The following is a 13,389-nucleotide window of genomic DNA, read 5'->3' on the forward strand; positions in this document are numbered from 1 at the left end:
AAGGCATTTATTTTGCACCTCTTGAGGATTATGCTTTCCTCTATAATGGAGAACTTGTTTGTGATTGATGTTCCTATCAGATATCGAAAGATTTATTTTCCAGCAGTGATGTTATTACACTCCCTTGGAATTTGTGCTTGAAAGCAAGGGGCAGGTTTTGACTTTGAGCAACTTGTGTTATCCCCATCATGTTTTGGTTGACAACAAATTGAAGCCTCTTTATTTGAGCAAGTTTGTGCGTCTCCACATATCAATCTTATCTTCAAATCAAGTGATAATCTCTCATACTTTATGAACTTCTTGATTCCAAATGGAAGAAGGTCAACGAATGGCAGTCTCTTTCAGCAGAAGACAGTTTGTTCCCTTTGAGAAAACGGATGGCAGTCTTCTTCATGAAGACAGTTCGTTTAAGAATTCTAATTTTAAGGTCGGCAAATGGTAGTCTCCTCCATTAGAAGACAGTTTGCTCACTTTTTCCTAAGATGGGTCAACGAATGGCAGTCTCTTTCAGCAGAAGACAGTTCGTTCCGCTTGAGGATTTCTCGACAGGATCGGCAAATGGCAGTCTCTTTCAGCAGAAGACAGTTTGTTCCCTTTGAGATAACGGATGGCAGTCTTCTTCATGAAGACAGTTCGTTTAAGAATTCTTATTTTAAAGTCAGCAAATGGCGGTCTCCTCCATTAGAAGACAGTTTGCTCACTTTTTCCTAAGATGGGTCAACGAATGGCAGTCTCTTTCAGTAGAAGACAGTTCGTTCCGCTTAAGGATTTCTTGACAGGGTCGGCAAATGGCAGTCTCTTTCAGCAGAAGACAGTTTGTTTTCTTTGAGATAACGGATGGCAGTCTTCTTCATGAAGACAGTTTGTTTAAGAATTCTAAAGTCAGCAAATGGCAGTCTCCTCCGTTTGAAGACAGTTTGCTCACTTTTTCCTAAGATGGGTCAACGAATGGCAGTCTCTTTCAGCAGAAGACAGTTCGTTCCGCTTAAGGATTTCTCGACAGGGTCGGCAAATGGCAGTCTCTTTCAACAGAAGACAGTTTGTTCCCTTTGAGATAACGAATGGCAGCCTTCTTCACGAAGACAGTTCGTTTTGCTTAAAGATTCCTCAGCAAAGTCAGCAAATGGCAAGTCGCTTCAGTGTAAGTGACAGTTTGCATCCAGTTCCTTTTCTCAAGCCATGTCCTTGATTAAAGAAGAAGTTGATCCCTATTCTCAGCGGCAACTCATTGTTCTTAGCAGCTTATCGTCAACCATTGAGGCGGTAATTCAATTTTCTTCTACCTTCAACTATTGAGTTGGTAGCTTATCGTCAACCATTGAGGCGGTAATTCGATCTTCTTCTACCTTCAACCATTGAGTTGGTAGCTTATCGTCAACTATTGAGACGGTGATTCGATTTTCTTCTACCTTCAACTATTGAGTAAGAGGATGGTCCACGAATCAAAATCTTATCGTCAGTGGTACGGCGGTACATCTCTTCATATCATCAGTGGTACGATGGTGTGTTTTCTGTTGACGGAAGATTGGAATTCTGATTCAGGATGCGTACTTTCTCATCCCTAGTGAAAGAGGATACCCTATTTTCTCACCTCCAGGCGAAAGATGATGCTTTAACCTCTCTGGTGCGAAATGTTTTCCCCAGAAAAGTTTCTTTTCCCACCAAAGTTTCGTCTCTCCAACAAAGTCTTGCCTTCCCCAGTGGATTTATGCCAGCAAGACATTTGTTTTCCCCAGCGGAGTTATAGCAAGACATTTGTTTTCCCCAGTGGAGTTCCTTTTACTCCCCAATGTTGTCATGTTTCATCATCATCATAGGCATTCATTAACATTGCATTGCATCTTAGGATCAAAAATTGTGTTTTATATATTTAAGTCTCTTCGATCTTGTCAAAACGAAGATTTCCAATCATCGTATCTCCAAAATCGAAGAAACTTAAATAGGGGCATCTGTCATACCCCAATTTTTGACCCTAAGATCCTGTATCATTCATATCCCAATCATTAATCAAGAGCTTCACTTGGAAGTTTTGTTTAGGGTGTTGCACTCACCTCATCAAAAAGAGGGACCATCAAGCACCAATGATTGTTTATCTTTTATGCATATTATACTAACCCAAATACCAAAAATATTGCTTTGTTTCTTTGTAGGCTTTTGTTTTGTAGGTACCAAGCCAAGACATGCAATAAACAAGGCATTTTTCACATTTTTGACTGATGAAATCGATTTCCCTACTGGGTAAATCGATTTCCATGCAGCAATCTTCAACAAAATCACATTCTGGACAGCATGAAATCGATTTCCCTCCTGGGTAAATCGATTTCCCTAGTGTATTTTGCGCCAATTTCTCTTTTGGAACAGAGTGAAATCGATTTCACTCCTGGGGAAATCGATTTCCTTAAGGCAAAATTCAAAAATATATAAGGAGGGAAGCTTGACATCATTTTGGCACCTTTTTCTTTGATCATTTTACCAATTTTCCACCTCATCAAAATTAATCCCTTCATTAAACCCACTTAAACCTCATTTTACCATTCCTTACCATTTAAACACCACTTTAATCACCAATTAAACACAAGCTAATTACCAAATGCAAAAAGACCAAATTACCACTACTCTTGCTCTCATCCTATAAATAGAGCCCTCTACTCTCTCATTTCTCAAGCTTTTGAGAGCCAAAAAACCTCTTGCAATTTCTCTCCTCATTCCTACCAAATTCACCAAAGCTCTTCATTCTTTCATAAATTTTGTGAGTTACATCTTGAACCTCACAAACTTTGAGCTAAACCACCATCCATTTCACTTTTTTTTCCTTCAATTGTTGAGAGATCAAGATTTGTGTTGGTGATTCTTGAAGTAGATCCAAGTTTTGTTCAAGATTTGGTAAATTTTCTTCATCCTTTTTGTATGTCATGATGTAGATCTTTGTTGCTTGTGTGTGATGCATCTTTGATGCTATATTGGTGCTATTTGATGGTGATTTGATGGAAAATTCGTGCTCCAATTGATGTTTGATCATAAGGTGTTTGTACATTTGTTCAAGTCAAGTTTTATGCCTCTAAATGCTGTTTTTGCTGATTTTTACACTGAGGAAATCGATTTCCTTAAGGCTGAAATTGATTTCCTGCTGAGCGTGACTTGTTTTTTTTGAAAACTGCACTATGGAAATCGATTTCCCTCTGCATGAAATCGATTTCCTGCTGGCAGAATGTGGTTTTTTGCCTTTTTTATGCTTGTTTTGGTTTCCTACTTCCTCCACTTCATTAATATCATTGGATCTAGGATGTTGATAGGTTTGAAATGACCTAATCCATAATATTAGATGAATGATATTAATGATAGTGTGAGTTGATTATCTTTTGTGAATTTTATTCTTCTTCCTCCATTTCATTAATATCATTGGATCTAGGATGTTGATAGGTTTGAAAGAACCAAATCCATAATATTAGATGAATGATATTAATGATAGTGTGAGTTGATTATCTTTTGTGAATTTTATTCTTCTTCCTCCATTTCATTAATATCATTGGATCTAGGATGTTGATAGGTTTGAAAGAACCAAATCCATAATATTAGATGAATGATATTAATGATAGTGTGAGTTGATTATCTTTATGCATTTTATCTTCTTCTTCTCCTTTTTTTCTTTTGATCGATGAAAGTCTTAATACTTTGAGAATTCTTATGGATTCTTAGTGAAGACTAGATCGTTACCTATTTTCTTTTCGTGCGGTATTGCTTTCGGAAGGCGATCTACATATCGTTCTTCTCGCATACATTAGCACATAAAGTTTTGACCGGCCTCGTTGTAGGGTGATTTCTACATAAATCACTTGGCGATCTGCTTAACATAGCGCAATATTTCGTGTCCCGAATCAAAAAGATCAAACATGGAAGAGAATTGTATGCGGTTGATTTAAGACTTGTGGAGGTTTTTATCGTGTAGTCGCTATGATTTTATCAAGCTTCTGATAAGCCCCATTGACTTTAAATCCGAGTACATCATTCACTCACCATAGATCTTCCTACTAACTTTGATAACATACTTGACAAGTTTCAAGATGGTTATCTTTAACATTTAACAACTAACTTTAATTTCCGCACCTTTTATATTACTGCTCTTTATATTACCGCTCTTTATATTTCTCGCCTTATCGCTTTACTTTACCATTTCATCATATTTACTTTCCGCCATTTTTCCTTTGTCCACTTGGACCATACTTTATCTTTTCTTGCTAAAACACTAATAAATAACCAAAATCTAAAAAATACATAAGGCTCTCTTTGGACTATCGGTTACTATCCCTAGCACTTTGGAGATTCGGACTTATGGACCTAGTACCTCTGGACTCATTCTATTACTATCCTGTGATTGTTCTGTCTGTCTGGCATTGTTCTGTTGTATGTTTATGTGTGCAGGTATTTCCTTGAAAGCCCTTGATGGTTAATTCCAAGGCACTGATATAAGGATTTTACCCGAAAACAGCCGTTACTCTGCCCGATTTTCGTCAGAATCTTAATGTGCTTAATGAAAAATGGTGCTAAGACAATAAGTTCATCTGGATCCCCAAGTGTTAATGTGTTGGTACTGATAAATCCAAAGGATGGGAAAACTACCTTGGCTCTTAATGTCAAGTGTTGGCTTCTTATTCGGTTAGACCGTTTCTTTCCTTAGCTTTTATTTTATGCATTAGGATAGCCTCTTCATCTCCTTCCCATTCTTAAATTTTCAAAATCTTCTCCCTTTTTCAAAAACCTTCTTATGTTTGCAACCTTTTCAAAACCTTTTCTCAAAAAATATCTTTCGCCCTTAGTGGCTTTTCTTCAAAAGTTTAGACACCGTTAATTGTCGAAACGAGTGGTTATACCCCACGATTTTGAAATTGATTGATAATAACGAGATCTTTTCCGCGTGAGAAAGCTAGTGGCATACTCGTTGATTTTATCCGAGTTGGAGCCCTTCTTTCATTTGCGATGCAAAGAACTTGTTTGTTCTCATGCTCAAGATCAATGGCTGAGTGTTTCTCTCTAACGACAACAAAGTGTTTATTCGTTTTAAAAACGTTTTTCCCAAAAAGCGGAACTACATTAGCTCTGACTTCTCCATTGCACCGAGGAGGTATGTAGGCCCAAAGCTTAACGCTTTGCCGAGCTTATTTTAAAAATAAAACAAACTCTTTTTTTTAGCACACACGACACAGATTTTCAAAAAGGTTCCCGTGGAGTACCACGGATATGAGGGGTGCTTTAAACCTTCCCCTCATATAATCAACACCCGTACCTGAGATCTCTTTCTTGTTTTAAAAACAAAACTTTGGGTTTTACGTTCTTTTCCCTTTTCCTTTGAAAAAATAAAGCGCGGTGGCGATTTCAAAACGGAATATTGATTCGAGTCAATCCCATGGCTTCGATATCAGATTTTCCCCGCTACAGCTTGCAAGAAAGGTTTTAAAGCTGGATGTAGGCCATTGATAGGACTTGATGGGTGTTTTTTGAAAGGATATTATGGGGGACAACTCCTATCAGCTGTTGCTCAAGATGCAAATAACCAATTCTATGTTATTGCATACGCAGTGGTTGATTCTGAGACAAAAGATAATTGCAAGTGGTTTTTGACATTACTTGAAAGTGACATAGGGGACCATGTGAGCCATGGATGGAACTTCATATCTGATCAACAGAAGGTAATTTTATTTTGTTTATAATTTACATGATTAGATTTTGTGATTTCTTTCAATATTGTTTTGTTCTCTTGTTATAGGGATTATTGCCTGCACTAAAGGAAGCAATGCCACTTGTCTATCATAGGAATTGTGTACTCCATATATGGAAGAACTTCATCAAGCAATATAAGGACAAAGAGTTACGAGGTATTGTGTGGCAATGTGCAAAAAGCACAACTGAACCAGAGTTCAATGCTCATATGGAAAAATTGAAGACACTTAATGAAAAAGCATGGAGTTATCTCTACAACATTGATAAAACAACATGGGTGAAGGCGTATTTCAGTCATTGGCCTAAGTTGGATAACATCACAAACAACATGTGTGAAGTTTGGAATAACAAGATTGTGAAATATAGAGAAAAGCCTATTTTGACAATGATGGAAGAGTTGAGGTGTTACTTGATGAGGAGGATGGCATCCCATAAGAGAGTCTTAGGCACATGCAAGAGTATATTACCACCTGTTCAACAAAGAAAGATTGAAAAATTAAAGGTAGAGAGCAATAAGTGGACACCTCAAATAACAGGTGATGATCAATATGAGGTTCGAAGACATGGCACAAGCCTTGGGGTGAACTTGGATTTGCAAACATGTATTTGTCAAATGTGGCAATTGACTGGCATGCCTTGTATTCATGCCATTGCAGTTATAGCATATAAGGTCGAGAAGTATGAGAATTATGTGCATCAGTGGCTCACAATGGAAGCTTTGAATGCTACTTATGATCATTACATTCTACCAGTCAACAGTCAGGAATATTGGAAAATTACAGAGCATCCTAAGCCAGAACCACCAAAGTTGAAAAGACCTATCGGTAGACCAAAGAAGCATAGAAGGAAAAATGCAATTTCAGAAGATATGCCAGGGAGCGGAACACGTAAGGTTAAAAGAAGATATGAAGTGATTCGCCCAAAGTGTGGTGAAGCTGGTCATTATGAAAAGACATGCAAGGGACCTCCAAAACCAGGATATGTGAAAAAGAACAAAAAGGTAGCAAAGAAAACAATAACTATGGATAGTTTGTCACAAACTCAACCTCAATCACAAAGTTTGTCATAGGTAATAATTTTGTCACTTCTACTTTTGCTTGTAATTTATTTCAATCTAATGTTATGTTAATATTTAATTTTGTAGCTGGAATCACCACAACCACCAGTTGTAAGGTCTACTCCTATTAGGCCATCACCACCTCCTGTTACACCATCACCTCCTCCAGTTAGGCTACCAACACCGTCTTTCATTGCACGTCCTTCAACAGTTGGAACTTCATCGATCCGACCACCAACAGGGCCTAGTAGTCATGGATTCATGCCTACTCCTAAATTTATACAATGGCGGCCAACTTGATGTTTCCTTCTATTAATTTAAATTTGTCTTATAGATTTTATGACATCATCAAATGTTTTGTTTTTAAGTTGTAATTGTTGGTACAATGTTCTTTGCAATTTTATGGTACTTTGTTTGTTTTGTTGATTTTATTTCGATGATACTAGATATTTTGGATTTTAAAGTTTTATTTGTCGGTGCAATATTTTGAAATTGGATGATACTATAATATTTTGAATTATGAAGTAATTATATTGTTAGCACAATATCTTTTGAATTTCATGGTTTCGTCATGTGCAAGCTAATTATTGTTTGTGATGGTACATCTATAATGTATATGATAGGATGTAAAACTTTTGCTCCCTAGTTTTAAATTGGTGGTACTATAATGTATGATTGAACATAGGGACTAATATGATCCAATTAAGTTTTGTAAGGGACTAAATTGAGTCCATTTTTTTTGTTAGGGACCAAAATGGGTGTCTCTTACTTTTGTAAATAATACACGTGGCATAAATAATACACATGGCACCAGTCACGGTTTAAAAGTATGGGAAAAAAATCGGTTTGAAAAAATTATTAATACGGGGACTAAAATGACTCGGTTAAATTTTGTAGAGGATTAAATTGGGACTTTTTTTCTCAGGGATTAAATTGGACTCTTCAATATTTGTGAGAGACTAAAATGGGTCTTCACTCTTTATAAAATGTCCAAAATATAGATTTGGTTAAAAACCATACTGAAATTAACCGATTTTGTATAAGCGGATTTGGATATATATATATGGATAATTTATATAACCGATTAATCATAGGTAGAGTGTATGATAGATGGGTATCGGGGAAAATAGAGGGGACAGTGTGGTCGTGGAGTGGATAGGTTAAGTGGGTATGCTTACCCTTGTGTGGGTGAACGACGTGGATAGGGGTATATGCATAAGTGGAAAACATGTGTTGATGATAAAATTTTCAAGGCTAATAGGATTCATAGGTGAAGAAGATATATCTGCAGAAACACTATTTTGTGAGAAGATGTTATCATGACAATAAACCGTTGATTCATAAGAGAGGTGTGTGCTGCAAAATTAACTTACATGCATTCATCAATACTATTGTCCAATTGACCCTACTGCATAGAGGTTCTGATTGTTGTTTTCCAATTGACCCAACTAAATAGAGATAGTTTGATTGTTAGTTTCCACGACTATTTCAAGGTAGTGATTGTGGTTGATGAACTCATTAAGACGTTGGTTTGTAATTTGAAGAGATTCCTCAAAGTCTTTTGAAGTAAGATTTATAATTTTAAGAGGCATTGAAGAAAAAGATGAAAGCACCATTATGAGTTCTACTACTACTACTAAATTACTGAGATAATAATCTGAATATTCAACCTTTGGACAAGTGAGAAAAATAAAAGAAAATAAATAACAATCTGAATATTCATATTATTGAGATAACAACCATACATTTAAATACTTAGACTCCTTGATGAATTTAAGTAATAATGGGCACAAAGCCTCTTAAAGAAAATCAAATAACAATTGGGTCAAAAACCTCTTAAAGGAAAATCAAATAACATGGTTCAAAAACCTCTTAAAGGAAAACCAAATAAACTAATACTACTGAAAATATAATAATTAAAGAACAAAGTTCTTCAACAAAATAGATTTTCTCTTAATTCTAAAATCAAATAAACTAATGCAATCAAAGAAACTCTAATTGCAGACACATTATCCCATTTTAAACTCTCTTGTGGACCTTCACTTTGAACCCACCATCCATATGAGCAGTAAGATGAGGCAAAAACACTGGCTTGCCATCTAACACAGGCCTAATTTCAAACTTATTGAGAATTGAAGCCACAGCATACTCCATTTGAATAAAAGCCATTTCTTTCCCAAGACAAATTCTGGGACCAGCTTGAAATACCGCAAACTTATAAGGACTCACATACTTCAAAACTCCATTAATATCCCCTTCATCAAACCACCGATCTGGTTTAAACTCATTCCAGTCTTTTCCCCATAACGCCTCCATCCTCCCCATCCCATAAGGAGAATAAATCACCCTATCTCCTTTCCCAACCCTAGTTCCATCCGGCAACACGTCATTGGTCACGGCATGCTTCGAATCCCACACCACCGGTGGATACAACCTCATTGACTCACACAAACAAGCTTTCAAATACTTCATCTCTTTCAAATCATCATAATCAAAAGACCTCATCAACTCAGAATCATTCTTGTCATTTTTTCCTCCAAAAGATTCCCTCACTCCCTTCACTATCACTTCCTCTATGCTACGATTCCTTGTCAACAGCCAAAAGAACCATGTCATTGCTGCTGACGACGTGTCTCTCCCTGCCATGACGATACTAATAACAATATCTCTCACCGTGATTTCATCATGACCTGCCTCCAACAACTTAGTCAACAAATCACTCCCACTAATACATTTTTTCTCATTAATTTCTTTTTTCTTTTCTCTAATTATCTCCATCACCGATTCATGAACAATTCTAACACTTTCTTTAAGTGATTTCTCCGATCCAACATTAAGCATCCTCTTGATCTTCCAAATCAAAGGAACCGGTAAAGTTGCTCGCATTGCGCTTATCTCGGAAGCTTTGTCGAACGCGAACAAAAGAGGTGGCACATGTTTAGATAAATCTAAACAACAAGGATCATAGCCAAGTGAAACTTTACACACTATTTCAAATGTGAGTCTCGTCAAGATATCCTGCATGTCAACTACAAGGTTACGACTAGAAGCCAAATCAAGCAATGGAATAAGTCTTTGTTGAACTTCATCTTCAAGAGTCTTGGCAACGAAATCTCTGAGAGATCTCGTGGTGAATTCATGGCTGAGTAGTTTGCGCTGATCTGACCATAATGTACCGTCTACATTGAATATACCGCCACCTAGAAGGTCGCCGAGGACTTCAGTGAAGTGTTTTCCTTTAGGATAGTTTTTGAAATTGGTTTTGAGGATGTATTCAACATTGAGAGGATTGGCAGTTAAAACGGTTCGGCGAGCGCCGAGACGGTTGAGGAGGATGGTTTGAGTTGGAGACTGGGAGAGGTGGTGAGTATAGAAATCTAGAAGGCGGTGGCGATTTTGGTAAAAAGAGATAAGGCAACCTATGATTGGATAGGAAGGAGGGGTGTGAGTTGGAGTGTTATGAAATGTTGTTACACGTCTGTGAAAGAGAAATGAGAGAATGGGAAGTACCAAGAAAATGTAGTACCACAACATACTGCTGGCTGAAAGGGTCGATGTTTTTTAGTTGAGAAGATGTAAGTTTTAATTTGAGGGCAATATGCAAGGTGTATATATATACACCATGTGAGTTTGTTGGTATCTCCATTTTCTAGAACAATGACAAATCCATTAATAAAGTATTTGATGCTCCTATTTACAAGAAAAGTTTATAGTTATTTTAGATTGACTGAATAAGGAATATATTGTATTATATTGATTAATTAATAAATTTAAAAATAATTTTTTTATTTATTATTATGAATAAAAACGAGGAGAGAATTAAATTAAATAGATAGCATTGTTACCAAACCGTCAAAACTGAAATAGATGGCACAATCTGTGAAGTTTTCTCAGCATCCCACTGATGTTCAGCTAGTTACCACATAATATTTCTTTAAATTGAGAAAGAAAAACAAAATTTCACATTATTAATATTTGAAGTCAATATGTTATGGAACATTTTTCGAAAAAAAAATTTAAATAACAAGGTTTAAAAAAAAAATTACCAAAAAAACAAGTTTTTCAAAAAATTTACCAAAGTGTCTAGGTTTTGAAGACCCCCTGGAGTATGCGCCAAATGAATTGGCGCATTAGTATAAAAATTAGGAGTATGCGCCATATGGTTTGGCGCAAATGTGAAATTTTTTTTTTTTTTTTTTTTTTTACTTTTCAACATTTAAGCCAAATGGATTGGCTAACTCAAAAAATTTTATACTAATGCGCCAAATGGTTTGGCGCATACTCTAGGGGATCCTGCAAAACCTAGACATTTTGGTAAATTTTATGAAAACCTTGTTTTTTATGTAATTTTTTTTATAAACATTGTTATTTAAATTTTTTCATCACATTTTTCCATAAAATTTCCAACTGAGTTTTTGGCTTTTGACTTTTGACTTGTGATTAATATTAATAAAAAATTTGTTTTCAATTTATGAAAAAGAGAACTCTAGAGCTAAATTATAGTGTGATTAAACTTTTATTTAATGTAAATGTAAAGGATTCTTTTTAGAAGATTTAGAAGGAAATTTAGCAGGACAAATAACTAATACAATAATATAATTTAATTGATTAAGTTGTAAGCTATAAATATTTTTTAAATTTATAAACATATTTACAATAATAAAATAACACTTATTATAATAATAATAATAATAATAATAATAATTATTATTATTATTATTATTATTATTATTATTATTATTATTATTATTATTAAGTTAATGAATATGCATATCAAAAAGAGAGCACGAAAAATATAAACCCATAGTAGATAAACCAACTCATAAAAAAATTATTAAAAAAAACAAATTTAAAAAAGCAAATAGATTATCAAGTGTATATATGCACATTTTAATTTTAGTTTTGTTTTTCGTTTTTCACAAATTCACTCCATCAAAGATGTATTTAATACTCAATGTAGCACATCAATTTTAATTTAGTAATATTTATTTGGATCAAGATGTTTTCCCTGTGGACTGCTGGAATATCCTTGATGAGCTATAATAGATTGGCTCATGAACTCTAATCCTTAAATATAATTAAAAAATATCTAAAATAAGTGGTCAGGTCATGTGATCTAACTCGGCCCATTCTCTGTGTCGTATTTTATGGAAAAAACGTGTCATATTATGTTTTCCAATAAGTCAAGTGAAACATTTATGATCGTAAGGATTGAACTCGTCTCCTACATAAAAGGGATTGTTGGAATAAAATTGGTTTATACCATATCTCTTAGGTTTTGATGATAACAAAATATTTAAAGAACAATTAGATAAATTAAGGCTTAATTAGTCCCAAAGTCCTTTAATTTAATTTCATATTTCACTTTAGTCCCTTATTTAATAAACGTTACATATTAGTCCCTTAAAAAGGGTTTCGTTATTCAAATTGGTCCTTGCCGTTAAATTTTTAAAGAAAACGTTAAGTGCGCCTACGTGGCATGATAACAAAACATTTCTTAATACGCTGAGTCAACATATGTATTAAAAAAAACTAATATTTCATTTAAACTGCAAGGTTTTGTTTTCAGAGGTTATAAACCCCTGGAAATTATTACAAATGTGTAAAAAAAATATAATTCTTCATATGTATAAACCTGGTAGAATGTAACCTCTTAAATTAGCCATTACAATTTCATCATCTTCCAAATTGAATTGAATATAAAATCTGGAAATATTGGTTGTTATCTCCTTGCATTAATTAATCACATGAATACACTATAGTTTTTTTTAGCAGTTGCTGTTATATACCTATAGTTTATAAACATAAAAATATGGAATAGTCATGCTTCTAATCACTCCTGGATTTCTATTAACATAACCTCGCCATTGATAAATGTCACAACAGTAAAAGCAGCTACCACTGAATCATGAGCTCCAAATGCATATTACACTCCATAAACTGCAAGTACATAATAACTTCAACTTAGAAAATACTCGGAGTTAAAATAAAAACCTTTTGCCATAGTCACATATATATATAAGTAATATACACATACATATAAGCACTTTTTTATAAGCACTTAATTGAGAAGTGAACTGATCTTTAAGTCCAGTGTGAAAAATACCAACACCAGCCCAATACATATAGCCATTAACAGTGGTTAAATCATAGACATTGAGATAAACAGGAGTATTCTCAGGTTTGTTTTCATTTGATTTCAATTTAAAGAATATGCAAAAGGGTGTCAATGATTTGTGTTTGAGACAAAAGATAAATAAATAACAAAAAATAAACAAACCTATTAAGGGTGAAGTGAAAAACTCCTCCACCAAAGAAAATGAAAGGTTTCATGGCTCATATCAATTGTAAATTAATATAGATATGCCATTGTGAGAAAAAACCCAATTCAATTCGAAGAGACATAAAGCAAAAGAGAAAAGGAAGGATGTCGAAGAAAGAAACTGAGATACCAAAGTTGAGCCAACTACTGAAGCTGAGCCAACTACGAACTTCTCTTGAAACGCCGAATGTTTTCCATTGTCTGAGATCTTGTCTTGAAATCCATTAAGTTTCTTTCAATTTTGAGCAAGAAACCACCGTAATCTCAAGGGGTTACCCCTAGATCCCCTTGAGAA

The 13,389-nt window shown here is 34.8% G+C and overlaps 2 protein-coding genes across 2 annotated transcripts; one reads left to right on the plus strand and one right to left on the minus strand.

Annotated features, from left to right (window-relative positions):
• Positions 1-5,481: 5,481 nt before the first annotated feature.
• Positions 5,482-7,072, plus strand: LOC131658211 (uncharacterized). The gene is made up of 4 exons (XM_058927533.1): positions 5,482-5,485; positions 5,575-5,684; positions 5,762-6,715; positions 6,860-7,072. Exons 1-4 carry the CDS (start codon positions 5,482-5,484, stop codon positions 7,070-7,072), a joined length of 1,281 nt encoding a protein of 426 aa, XP_058783516.1.
• Positions 7,073-8,494: 1,422 nt separating this feature from the next.
• On the minus strand, positions 8,495-10,337 carry LOC131655955 (cytochrome P450 94B3-like). The gene has a single exon (XM_058925754.1). The coding sequence runs from the start codon at positions 10,304-10,306 to the stop codon at positions 8,792-8,794; it is 1,515 nt and encodes a 504-aa protein (XP_058781737.1). The 5' UTR covers positions 10,307-10,337; the 3' UTR covers positions 8,495-8,791.
• Between the last annotated feature and the right edge of the window lie 3,052 nt (positions 10,338-13,389).

Source organism: Vicia villosa, linkage group LG3 (assembly GCF_029867415.1).
Source record: "Vicia villosa cultivar HV-30 ecotype Madison, WI linkage group LG3, Vvil1.0, whole genome shotgun sequence".
NCBI classification, from domain to species: Eukaryota; Viridiplantae; Streptophyta; class Magnoliopsida; order Fabales; family Fabaceae; genus Vicia; species Vicia villosa.